Raw genomic sequence first — 14,064 nt, 5'->3', positions numbered from 1 at the left:
ATCATTTGTTCAACATTTTATTTAGTATTTATTAAGTATTTAACGCGATGACTCATTGATTTCGGAAGCATCGTGCATTTCCTTTTTAACAGCAGATTTCCTTGAACTTAAAGGTACACTTTGAGGTTTTCCGGACGGAATTTCAAGAGAAAGAGAGGGGAAAAATCTTCACTGATTGATTTTCATGACTGAATGAATTGCATAAACAGAGTTGCTTTTCAGTTATGGCAATATTTCAAATAATTATACCCAATTTTGTAATTAACATTTCTTAGTTTTCTTATTTTCCAAAATGGCAAAGTGCACTTATAGATGTTCAGCCTATGAGATGACAAGAAAAACGATGTGTGATATGATGAAAATAACAACATACTTAATATGTGATGCGTGTTATAATGTTGTTCTTAATTGGTATATAAGTGTGAGAAAGTATTGTTGAAATGCAGCTTTCTCTTCCTTTTTGGCCGTTTCAAGCACCAGTACCATAACAGCACGGACAGATGTATATTAAAACCCAGCATGACCAGTTTTTTGTCATGTACAGTCTCGCTGAGAATGAGTTTGAGCTCGGAGTGAGGGCCAATCGTGCGCCGTTGTAAAGTAAAAGGGCTGTGTTGGATTTATAACACACGATAAAAGAGTACATATCTGCGAAATGGAATGCACGGCACAATAATTTTATTTAATGATCTTGTTTTCATAATCTTTGGAAGCCAAAAATCATTACCGGAAATAAAATTCGATTAATCGCCCAGCATGACGTAGTCGTGCTGAAATGAGAGGTCTCAGTCATTTGATTTTGGAGGAGGATGTCATTTTCTCTTCTCTTCTCTTCTCTTCTCTTCTCTTCTCTTCTCTTCTCTTCTCTTCTCTTCTCTTCTCTTCTCTTCTCTTCTCCCCTTGACCTCTCTCCCTCCCCTTCGATTCCTTATTTCTATTAGCTGATTGTGTCTCTTTGAACTTGACTGGGAAATGGGTGTCTGAGGACACATTGATCTGTTTTCTCATCAGTGAACAAACGTACATGTTCACGTACACACTGGAGGCAAACACCCATGCGGCCACGTACACATCCAAGTCTCAGCCTCGGACGAACACGCAGCCACACATCACCCTGACACACATACACAAGAACTCTAATTATACCTCCTCAAAATCCATCTCTCTCTCTCTCTCTCTCTCTCTCTTTCGACCCACCTCTGCTTCCCATCTGAGCCCCCAGGGGTCAGAAAAATGTGTATTTGTGTGTAATGGCGGGATGGTCAGAGGTGAGCTTGTGTATGTGAATGAACAGTGAGGAGCCCTGCGGGGGTTCTAGTGAGACTCTGTTTTTCTAGATGTTGTATTGTGAAAAATGATGGAAAATCACGGTTAAGAGCAGAGCAATGATCTCCCACTGCAAAACAACAGAGCAAAAGGGTGATGGGTAAGGACAGTCAGAAAATGAACCTGGATTATTTGAATGGATGTTTTTATCAACCTAAACTTCAAATTGAAACTCACTTATTCTTGTATCTGTCTCCATTCGGCCATCCAGTCTTGGATCTTTTGGCGATTTAACTGCTGATGAGCCGATGCCAAAACCATCCATGTGTACCTGGTGGACGTCTTGCTCCACAGTTCCACATTATTAAGTGGCAGTTGTGACGAACATGCCAGAAACATTTCTTTGTGTTTCCCTGACAGATTAAACCCCTAACGCTTTAAGTATTCAAATTAAGGCTGTCAAAGTTAATGCCTTAATGCTCTGTCTTAATTTAAAATGAATTATATGTTAATTATATTTAATTGCATCAATTGTGTCTCAGTGTTTATCCCACCAGGCATCTCTTGGGGATAATAAACTTTAAACAGGGAATTTGAGCTTGACGTCCTGAAGTGGGTCTGTGTCAGCTTTGAAAGAAGAAAAGGAACAATCTTTCTCTCAGTAATACATTTATTTTTCCTCTGTTCATTTGTTGCTACAGCCTTACTTTGACCAGGACTTTAGCAGGAAGTTAGCAAACTCCAGACAGATATTGCCATCTTACGACACTGCATGTCATAGATAAACATTTCAATGGTTTTATCACTATAATCAGTTCTGTGCCCTGACAGTTATGTACGGCTTTGTTGTTGGACCCAGTGTGCTACAGTCACTAAGAATGCTCCCAGCAGTGGCCCTACAGTAATGGTGTATTGTTGTGACGCATGAAGAAGAAACTGGAAAAGGATGGAGTCGAGAAAAGAAAAAGAGATTAACTTAAAAGGAATGATTCATCAAAACTAATGTCAACACAAATGAACGATGGGGTGTAGAAATCAGCATTATCAGCAGTGGAATGTGCTGTGGAGGTGTTGAAAGTGCAAGAGAAGGTGATGCAGGGTGGATGTCAGCTAAGGGAGAGACAGAGTGAGCACAGGGGCCAGCTGTTATAGGTTATGAGGCCGAGGTGAACTACAGTATATCAGCTGAAGACCCTCCACGTCAGCCGATTTCCCGCTGAGGTTTTTTTTTTTTTATTATTATTTTCCAAGAAATACGTGTAGGACATCCTGTAGCGCCTATTGAAAATATGGCCACAGAAATTCCCTCTTGTAGAAAACATATTATGCTTATTTTCAGATTTATAACTTTATTTGGGGTTAATAAAACTGCAACCCTGTATTCCCCCTCTGTCTGAAACACTCTGATTGGGCAGCTCACACACACCTGACCCTGCACCGCTAACAATGGCAGAGCAGCTAAATCAATTTCTACTTGCCAAACTAACCGCCAAGCATTAATAATGCAAATGTGAGACATGGTGACGTAGTGTGATGTCACAAAGTCAGGACTACTGACAAGGTGTTTCAGGAGCAGTGTTTTCTGTGGGAGAGAGGAGCCTCTGTTAGTGCCAGCTTTCACTCTTTTGGATTTATGATCATTGACATGCACAAGAACACATTGAATGAAAAGGCAAAATGAAAATGCACTATATGCCTCATTTAAACATTTCATGAAAATTAATTTGCAAAGAAAGTCCTGTTAAAATACACAGCCTGTTCACCAAAACCACACTGACTCTTCTTTCCTTATGTCAGCAAAGGCAAAATCCACAAGCCCCTGTTACTTGGAATGAATTTAACTTGAATAAATCTTCATGAAATCCTACATGTGTATCTAAGGACCACTAATCACTGGTGTCGCCCTGTGGTCTGCCACTGATCTGGGCTTCATTCTCACTGCATGTATTTCATTGCTAAAATTTCACTTTTACTGTTAAATCTGATTCCAATGCACAAGGTCACAGATAGCAAACTTCTCACTTTACAATACTAGGCTGACCAGTAATGTCAACTTTATACCAGAAGTTGGACAAAAACATTCACATTTTCTTTTTCCCCAAAATCTGTCTCAAAGAATTACTAAATAATAATGTGGGAGCGACACATTTACATGAGCTGATATCAGCAGTCAGAGGGAGCAACAGTTGCAGGACGGGATCATTTTGTTTGATTCTGGCACCACAGTAATGGCGGCATCACACATCACATAGATTAGTCAGTAGATGATGTGCAGTGAGAATTGTCTTTATTCCAACTTCTGAGGAGTAAACCTTGGAAGCAAAATATATTTGAGAACAAACAGCAATATCATCACAATGCTGCCTGCATGTGAGTGTATGTGTCTCAGCCCCACCCTCGGTCAGACAGACACACAGACCTGCTGCACGGAGAGATATCGACAATAATGTAACCTGATCACAATCTGTTTTATAATACTAAGAAAATAAGAAAATATGGGCCCAAGGCAGACACAGACACCACTACACAAATCTAGGTCTAGTCTGATGCTTTTGTACTGTGGAGTATAATGAACATTGCAGCTTACAGGGCTTAGATTTATGTCATTCCACCCAGGTGCATTTCCAGGAAACTGTGATTGTGATGCAACTCTCAAATTACAGCTCTTAATGCATTATTACCAAGAGTGACCAGGGTGAGAGACTGAATGGATAATAGGGAGGGAAAGTGAGGGAGGAGGAGGGGAAGGAGGGGGAGGAGGAGGAGGAGGAGGAGGAGGAGGAGGAGGCGGAGGAGAGAAATCCCAGACCTCGCCAGCATCTGTGTCCTGTTTTGTCAGTAATCTCTTCACTGTTGCGTAAGGGCTGCGCCTCAACAAGCTCTGAGCTCTCTGTCCGTCACACCCTGCAGTACAGTCAGTAGTTTTATCAATGCACACAAGGCTCATGGGCCTTTTTTTCATGTGTATTCATGTTCATGCGACGTGTCGATGAAACACATTCTTAATGTGTGAGGACACTCGATGGTCGGATTTGTCCCTTCGACCGTTTGTGTTTGTTTTTGATGGTGTTAAGGGAGCTTGAGTCCACAGAGAAGCCCAGCTCCTCTGAATTAGGGCAATAGGACATGTGACCTACACTTCAACACACAAACGCAGGCACACACTAACACAGTAGAGATGATTTGAGAAAGTACTGAACTGTAGCGTAGTTTTGGTGAGTGAGTGTGTGTGTGTGTTCGTGTGTGTGTGTGTGTGTGTGTGTGTGTGTGTGTGTGTGTGTGTGTGTGTGTGTGTGTGTGTGTGTGTTCCTAATCCTATTACTGATCAACCATTACACACTAAGAAGGCAGAGAGAGAGAGAGAGAGAGAGAAGCCGAGAGAAAGATTTGGAGTTAGAGTTACTTTGCTGTAGTTACATAATTTAAACTCTTGTTATGATGTCAGGAAAAATGTCAACACCAGCATTTTCCCCTGGTGACTTAGGACAAAAAGACATTTAAAGACATAGCATGACATTCCATTTCCCATTTTGTGTTTCTTCACAAAAGCACAAAAAGCACTTGGTTAAGGTTAGGAAAGGATCATGTTTTGGCTGAAAATACCGCATTTTTTAAGCGCCAACACAGCCTTTTAGTGTGCCGGAAAATGTCAAAATGTCGCTTCAAAGAAATATCTGGGTTTTTTGGCCACAAACGAGGCTGAAAAATGTCCTGAAAATGTCCCAGCGTCTCCTCAAAAATACCTGCTTTTGTGCAGACACAGCTGTTAAGTGGTCCCAGATGGTGTTCTACCTGTCATGCCACTACAATCCACTCCTCCTCCTGATTAGAAAGGTATCTAAAATGCGTGTTATCTGAACATGATGATACGTACTGTAGAAATGTTGATATATGTGTATGAAATGAACGAGTAAGCATGCCTGTGTATTGCAGAAACATACAATACCATCAATTCATTCAGGCCAGTTAGCTGAGAGACTATCCAAAATTTGCTCTTTGGATTTTAGTCTTAATTGCAGTGCTTACTCACCACTTTAATGTCACACTGAATGGATCTTGCAGCACTTTTAAGGATGGAACATGTGATTGGAACATTAGGGACTGTGAGAGAGAGAGAGAAGAGGGGAAGAAGGGGAAGAGAGATTAAAGAGGGGAGCGTGCTGATGGGGTCTCTGGTGTCACTGCACTGCAACAAGAAAGTTAGGCGGGGGACGGGGAGTTGTTTATACACTCAAAGAGACACATAGATCATCCCACAGTTAGACCAGGCCGAAGGCCGGAAAATACTTTCATGAATGTATGTAAATGCACCCGCCTCTGTGTTTGTTGAAGCCATAAACAGTGAGAATATGCACATGTTTGCACCACGTGTCTCAAAAATGTGTTTTCTTATTAAGATGCAAGCAAGCACAAACACACACACACACGCTGCTCATTTTGATCGGATGTGAGCCGTCACCGCATGAGCTGCCAGTCATCTTTCATCTTCAATTAGCCATCCATCATCCTTCATCTCTGTCTCGTGTCTCCATTTTTTCCACCACCACCTCTGGAGGATAATTCCGTCCCAAACCCTGGCAGACGTACCTGTGCATCTGCTGCGTTTCTGGAAAAAAAAAACTAAAAAAAAAACAGGCTGCTGAGCTTCATTCCAGCAATTAGGCGCAGCTGAGTGAAGGATAAGAAAATGTTCATGTAGAAGCAGAACAAACAGACAGTGACTTTAAGCAGGGGATAAGCCAAGACATCCTGCTCCATATTTCACGAGTGAGACTCCTCCTGGTGTCCAGAGACATTTCAGAATCACTTGCAACACGCTGCAACAATTAGTCTGCATGTCAACTATTTGATTACACAGTTTAAGTAATTTTTTTTCAAGAAATAAATCAAAAGTCTCTGATTCCAGCTCGTTTAATGTGAATAATTTCCAGTTTCTTCACTCCTCTATGACACTAAACTGAAAATGCCTTCCTGGACAAAACAAGGACGTCATCTTGGGACATACTGATCGAATGAATAAAAAAAGTCAGCCCTACTTCATGGAAAAAGAACTGAAAGAGAGAAATGACAAAAGTGGCAAGGCCATTTTACAGTATGTTCAGCAGGTCGTTTGTCGTTTTCAATTTCCTTGTGTTTATTTTCTCTATTTTCTACAGACATGTTCAATTTAATCTTCACCATGTTTCCCGTTAGGTTCTCAATAAAGTTATTGACAGGCCGCAAATACAAAAGGTCAGAGAGAAAACAAACAGGTGGAGCACATGAAGCAGAGAGAAGTACAAGAGGCTGATGGTGGATGACGCTGGCTCTGCTGAATATGAGTATTTTAGCCCTCTGAGGGATAGAATCATACGCGTGTAATGTATGCAGGTATTTTAACATTCATGCCATCGGTTGTTCCTGTTATATTCTGGTCAGTGCAGTAAAGTTTTGTCCTTTTTCCTCTCTGTTTTTGTTTTTCCTCTGTTGCCCTCTGCCCCTCTCAGTGTCTCCCTCCTCTCAGCCTCTACGCTTGTGTAAAGCTTGGTGCTAAATTTACCATGAATATTGTACTTTAATCCAGCTCAAGGAGGGTTTTTCCTCGGCATAAGTGGCTTTCACACACACTTGAAACTTGTTTAAAAACTTCTCTCTTTTTCTTTTTTTTGACTATCCTCATCTTTTTCATGTCTGTCTCACTTCCACTCGCCCCTTCTCCCTCCTCGTCTGTCTCTCGACACTCCTTCACTTTCATCTTTCATCTCTAATTCTCTCCATTGCCGGGTCTCTCTGTGTGTTTTTGTGTACTCACCTTGGGCCGTGTTCAGATTTAATTGCACACACTGAGAGGAGTTAATATCTCATTAAAAACAACACAAAAAAAAAAAACCTGCAGTGTGTAAATTTTTTTTTTCCTTTTATTGCTGTTACCTGCACCTTTTTGTGAAACTAGGGCCTTTGTATGTTGTTTTGATATTTTTGGCCTTTTTACAATTCCATAACTTTGCAGCGTTTAATTTGTCCGCCGCTTTGTGTTGGTGTTGAAATTAGAAACATATTCCCCACACCTAGAGCCCGAGTGTTTGTCAAAATTACCCCTCTCTTTGGTTTTCCTCCATCTCATATGCGTAAGGCAGTCTTCTCTTTCTTCACAAGAAAGAAAAGCTTCTTTTAGCAGTGCAGAATATATTTTTTGAATCTTAAAGACTGGCAAAGGGCCACAATTCCAACTATAGAACTTAGAGACTGCAGTGGCTGCCAGTCCTCTTGGCAGTGGTGACGTTTGTTTATTATAATTATGCTAATTTGCAAAAAAAAAAGCATTTGGGGAACGACTTTTCGATGCATCTTTGAAAATAACACTGCGACAATTTCCCCTTACTCAGCGCGCTGACCTTTTGTTCCAGGTCGTGTAGGCAGCGTGTCGTGGTACTGATGCTGTTTGGTCTCTTGCATAAATTGTGGCTCAAATGAACAAATAACAAGGGAGGGTTACTTTGAAGCTTTGCAACCTTAGACATGGTGTAGAAACAAATTACATTAAGCGATTTCTTTGGCTTTAGATGTATAGCACTCAGTTTAAGAGCAGCTGCACAGTGCACAAAGAGTAATGGTGCGTCTCCTTCTCTCTCCCCCCCCTCACGCTCTCTCACACTTTTACCTCTGTAGTCCAGAGTGGTGGCGTGCATGACAGCTATCCTCAGCCAGATGGATGATCGTCACTATACCACATACATCGAAACCTTCAGTGGAACCACAGATCTGGTGGTAAGCACACGCACACACACACACACACACATACACACACACGCACACACCTGCAGATGTCTCAAACTGTAGTGATAAACGTATAGGTATATCTTTCTTATTGTATTCTTCTTATTTCACTGCAGGACTTCCTGATGGAGTCCTTCATGCTTTTCAAGGACCTGATTGGGATACATGTGTACCCCTCTGACTGGATGGCCATGATCATGGTGCAGAACAGGTATGATGCTACATCCATACACAAACAGCTAATCTCCACCACAGTCCCTAAATCTGCTTTTATAACCGAACAGGACCCAGCTGCCTCCGACCTCGACCTGCTGTAGGGGCATCGAGGCTCAGTGTGTGTGACTTTCAAAGGATTGTTGATATCCACACAAACCCACACAGGATACAGATAGCAAAGCTGGGATCAGGGCTGCTATGATGAAAAAGGCTGATGTGACAAATGTGTTTGTGTGTGTGAGCCGATGGAGTGAACGCCATGGGTGTATTTTTTTGTGTGATGTAAGCTGGAGGGGAGGCTGCTGCTGCTGTGTCAGAGGGAGAGAAAAGGCAAATAGGTGGAAGAGAGAGTGAGGCAGAGGAAGACAGGTTGATAAAGAGTTTTCAGACCGAAGATATAGAAGAGATGTGTCGGTACAAAGAAAGAGAGAAATGAAAAAAGGAGGCGAGGGAGTTATTCAGCTCTGAATAACTGTGATAGATAGATAGTGCTGGGGCAGAAAGACTGGGAGCAGCTCTGCTATTTAACTTTAGAAACGCACGGAGTCACAACTCACTGATACACCTGCACACTGTGCGAAGCTGCTATCATGATCTATCACTGTGACAGAAGTTTTGAATCTGAAGCAATAGTACAGCCGCGTCTGAAATAGCACTGTGAGCTCGAGCAGCTGTCAAAGCCGAAATTCTTTGATAAACAACAAATAAGTTACATTTGTGATAAGTGACAGATTCTCATCTTTGTATTCTTAGAAGACTTTTTCTTAAAGTTGTTATTTTTTTATGCATAAATCTGTCATCAACAATCAAACTGCTGCATGAGGGAGTTCTTTTTTTGTAGCATTGATGTCCGTTTCTCTTTTATACGTCTCCACTTTATCTGCGTATTCTGTTTGGGTTTGTACAATAAATGTGTGCATTTCTGTCTGTCAGAGTGTTCCTGAGGGCCATCAATACCTACGCAGACACTATGAACCAGAAGTTCCTCAATAATGATGATTTTGAAGTACAGGTAAGAGGTTTTGTCTTGTGAATGCTGCATGTATTACTTTTATGTTTCCGAAGTCCTTAAAAAGTCTAATATCCAGTCAGTTTTAGACCTGAAAGCTTCTACAAGGAAGTTTTGTTGATTCTGGCCACCCACTTTGGAGAAAAGATGATGATGGCTAAACAAAGTAAATGTCATTTTTGCACTGTTTCATACAAACAGGCTAGACAGCGGCTTTTTTCTTCAGGCTGTGAGACTCCTAAATTCATCCTCAGCACTCCGCCATAAAAAATAGTTTTAATTTTATGTCTTATTTCACCTGGATAAGTAGGAATCTGACCCGGTGACAGGTATTAGGTATAACTATAATAATCATACAGAAATAGCCAATCTTCTTGCTGATGGCCTCATTTCCTCATGTAGGTCATTGAGAGGGATCAGAATTAAATTCAGAGTAGCAGTAGAAAAATTACTTGTAGTTTGTTTTGAATACAGTTTAGACAGGTATTATAAATGTATTGTATTATAAAGTAAAAATTACTTTAAGTTGGTGTAAGTTCAGTCAGGCATTTTGTGTTTTCGGGAAAATTTGAATCTCAATTTTCATTTTTTGGTGAACTTATCCTTTAAATGGCATCATAGTGGTTTTTCAGAAGTCTTGCAGAAACCCTGTTTCAACATGGATGTCTGTTGTCTCTCTCTACATTCCTCATCCTCCCGTCTAGTTATGGAACAACTACTTCCACTTGGCGGTCGCGTTTATTACCCAGGAGTCTCTGCAGCTTCAGCATTTCTCGCCAACCAAGAGGAACAAGATTCTGGCCAAGTGAGAGCGGGGCCATATAATTTCCTTATTTACCACACCTACACACCACTGCTCTAATGAAACACTCAGTGATTTGTGATCTATTTTGGAGTCTGCGTTTACCGTTTACACTCCCACTGCCTATTAAAGGCGCGTGGTGCCTGTCGACAGACGTTCAATTTGGTTCATGTTGGGACACATTAGTGCAGCATTATCTTTTCCACCGGGTTGCTCAGTTTCTGAGGGTGTAAAATAACAGTATTGATCGGGGACATTGATTCCAAACTGCAGGGCTGATTTCTCTTTCTGTGTCTGTCCCTGTATATTTTCTCTCTGTCTTTATTTCTCTATTTCAGGTATGGCGACATGAGAAGACTCATTGGCTTCGCTATACGTGATATCTGGTACAAACTAGGTAAGAAAATACAGTCAGTTTTTTTATATGTGTGGGGTTGGTAGCTTCTGGGTATGCGAACTTGTAATTACCCTGATATCAAGACATACCAGAGTGTAGGTGGCTGCAGGTGTCTCTTCACTTTCACTTCCCTTCACGACACAAGTGCCAGTAGAGTTGGTTTATCAGTGCAGCATTTTAATGTGTTCAAATGTCAGCACCATTCCACATGAGCAGTTTAAAATGCATATCCTTATATTACTACAATTCAGTATAGTGTTGTTTATGAGTTAGATGATATGGCAAAAAATATGTTGACAATAATTTCAGTTTGATCAATATCAGTATTCAGTATATCATGTGATATAACTCTAATAATGCTGGCAGCTCCTGAGAATATGGTTAATTGATTAAACTTTATAACAAAGTTTAGTATAGTATCATGAAAAATACAGTGTGAAAACATGGTTTGGATGTATCCTGTGAATCAAAGTGGTAAAAAGCATTGGTCATATGTTCCCATTTAACACTGTTCCCACATGCTTTATCTGCCTTAAAAACTACAACTTAGCTTGTCATGTAACTTCCTGACTGATGGCATATTTTGTAGACCATCTTAGTCTGGGCTTTGTTTGTTTAATTGACATTGTGTTGTTTGTGAACAGCTTCCTCAGATTTAGAATCATGGGTTCACTTTCAGCACTTGAGCGTAATGAGCTCCATGGCTATGTAAATAACCCAGTAAATGAATAGGGATGGCAGGTTTCTGCAGGCAGAGTGGCTGAGGTTTGTGCTCAACAAGTGTTTGAAGTGTTGATCATACTGTCTCCCTTCTGTTGCACTTATGAATAATGAGCATTTTCTTTGTTGGCTCCAGTATAACATGTAAAGAATATTATCTGGGGATAAGAAGCACAGTTTCAGGAACATGGTTCTTTGGATTGGGATATTTTGGTAGACAGAGACTTGTAGAGTTCCGAAGACAAATGTAGAACAAAGAGGTGATGAGTTCGGGCGAAATCATTCAGATTATAATTTTACCTGTCCTTTTCAACTTCAACTTTATGGGCGTGTCTTTTAGGCAGTCACAAGATCTGCTTCATCCCCGGCATGGTGGGTCCCATCCTGGAGATGACTTTGATCCCGGAGGAAGAGTTGAGAAGGGCCACCATTCCCATCTTCTTTGACATGATCACATGTGAACATTCGCACTCTGGAAACTTCCACAAGGTGAAAAACACACACAGATTTGTATGTGCCTGTGTGCAGAAATATTCACACAAGACATCCGATGATTTACATTTACACACACAAAATCTATACCTGCACTGAAATACTGTTGCACACATATTGTTCTCCTCCTTTAGTTTCCAGTGACGCTGGACATAAAAGTAAAAGAGATGCCTTAATTATGCCTGTATAATTGATTTCTTCTTCTGTTCCTCTTCCTATTTGCTCTCTCATCTCCCTTTGTTCTCCCTCTCTCTCTTTCTTTCTCTCTCTTTCTTTCTTTGTTTTCTCCGATAGTTTGAGAATGAGATCATTCTGAAGTTGGACCACGAGGTGGAGGGCGGAGGAGGGGACGAACGATACATGCAACTACTGGAAACCATGTAGGCTTGAGTGTTTGGCTTTACCACAATTATAGCAGCCGATCATTTTTGACTTAATATGAAAAATGCATAAGAATTACAGTAAAGTACTGCAAGAATATGATATAACATGGTGCAAAAATGGTTGAAATTGAAAGACCTCGACCATGGATGTTGTCCCATATAACTACTTACATATGGTTTCCTTCTAGGCCTAGGAAAGTTAACTTTTTGATGCATCACTCATCTCTCAGCACTACATTCACAGCCTCTTCTGATGATTAACTTATGGATGCTTGTGTTCCAGCCTGCTAGATTGCTCTGAAAAGAAACCCACGCTGAGGCCACAGGTGCAGCACTTTGTCGCCTTGGTGAAGGGACTCCTCATACGTCTCCTTGACTACCGCACCGTGATGAGCGATGACAGCCGGAACAACCGCATGAGCTGCACTGTCAATCTCCTGGTGCGTCCCACCGTCTTTAAAGCTTAGCTGACTGAGTTGTCCGAACCTTGTGCTTTAGATTTCCCGTGGGCTTGATCGGGACTAAGGGGGCGAGGTTGGGTCCTAGAATTGCATCATGTTGCTTTTCCTCCATAAGAATGTAATTTTCCTCATTGCTTCATTGATGCGCTCCGACTCTTTTAAATCTCCTATATGTTGTGATTCCCATGTGCGTCATCATCGAGTTGCATTTATTGACACTAACCTTGTGATTCATACACTGTACTGTGTAACAGTAGGACTGAACTTCACAGCAGAGAGGTGCTAATCTCTGATGTTCTGCACACGTACTGACACATACACTCATCAGTAAACTCATTATTAATTGAAAAGCTGATGTAAGAGGAAAGTAGTAAGTGAGTGTGTTCCATACGGACCTCGATCAATAATCTCATCCTTACCGACAGAGCCACGCTGACTGAAGAGTTCATTAGGAAACACAGATTTTATGTCTAGTCTTACATGCCAAGGTCTTTGTATTGCTTTTCCACATTCAATTTGTGTGCTGATTGATCTAAAGGAAAGGATTCATCGCTGTGTCTGGTCTCTGACTGTTTGCAGGGGCTTGCATCAGCTCCTGTCTGTTCCACATCCTTTCTCTTATGTGATCTCCTAATCAGATTCCCCCACACGGTATTCTCAGATTTTGAAATGGATCTCATCTACCCCCCATACGATCTCGCCACAGCTGATTACATCACATAATTCTGACCCCTTGAATGCCAGATTCCTTCTTTTATTTGTGTTTGTTTTTATTTGAATTTTTTCCCTCTAATTTTAATTTTTAAGGGTCCTTTTCAGATCTAACGTTTAGGATCATTTAATGATTAATGGGTGCAAGGCTTTGTCTCAAAATGAGTTATTTTCTCCCCTGAGGAGAGGAGGCTGCTAGAACATTACAGAGGTGTTTAGCTTGTAGCCTGGGGCAGCTGCCCATTAGCTATTCTCTTTCTTTTGTTTGGCCAGCTAAAAAAATCCCTTCTGCAGGTTGGCTGGCACTAATGCACTCTCCCATCCATGGCCCCCCTCAGGCTGACTTCACTTAGGAAGTACACACATACACACACAACCACATAGGTATTTGTTATGCCTCCTCATGCAGATGCATTTTTAAAGAACACAAATACACTAAAGTAACCGCTGCTAATTCTGGGCTAAAGGCTTTCAGCATAACTTTAGCTGCTTGCGTGCAAAGCATGTTGGGAATGCAGATCTCACCTCCATACAGAATGTATGGGGATGTTTAACCAGCTGCCACTTGGTGTGTTGTCAGGAAAGGTTCACAAAACATGGATCCCACGGTTTGTTGATATCGTTGAAAGTTTGATGATACGAGGGAAAAAATCCATCATAAATAGACATAAATACACAATCCTATTGATATTTTTTTCACACTTTGTTTTCAAAAAGAAGTTCCCAAACTGTAGTTTATGCACACCTGAGGGTAAGAAGGGTGATTGTGAGGCAACTCTTCTTCTTCTGTGTCTTCTTATTCTCTGTCTTCTTGTTCTTCATGTTCTTCCTCGTCTTCGTGTTCTTCCTCG

General features: G+C 41.1%; 1 protein-coding gene across 2 annotated transcripts in view; it reads left to right on the top strand.

The window, feature by feature from the left end:
* The window catches only part of LOC119007156 (dedicator of cytokinesis protein 2-like), a 105,942-nt gene that overhangs the window by 76,760 nt on the left and 15,118 nt on the right, over positions 1-14,064 (top strand). For both annotated transcript variants that reach the window (XM_037076575.1, XM_037076574.1), the window contains exons 27-34: positions 7,915-8,013; positions 8,139-8,233; positions 9,172-9,250; positions 9,952-10,052; positions 10,388-10,446; positions 11,507-11,655; positions 11,953-12,038; positions 12,325-12,481. In XM_037076575.1, the coding sequence (XP_036932470.1) occupies positions 7,915-8,013; positions 8,139-8,233; positions 9,172-9,250; positions 9,952-10,052; positions 10,388-10,446; positions 11,507-11,655; positions 11,953-12,038; positions 12,325-12,481 (825 nt within the window). The remainder of the gene's footprint in view (positions 1-7,914; positions 8,014-8,138; positions 8,234-9,171; positions 9,251-9,951; positions 10,053-10,387; positions 10,447-11,506; positions 11,656-11,952; positions 12,039-12,324; positions 12,482-14,064) is intronic.

Source organism: Acanthopagrus latus, chromosome 18 (genome assembly GCF_904848185.1).
Source record: "Acanthopagrus latus isolate v.2019 chromosome 18, fAcaLat1.1, whole genome shotgun sequence".
Taxonomy (NCBI): domain Eukaryota; kingdom Metazoa; phylum Chordata; class Actinopteri; order Spariformes; family Sparidae; genus Acanthopagrus; species Acanthopagrus latus.
This window is presented reverse-complemented; position numbering and strand designations above follow the sequence as displayed.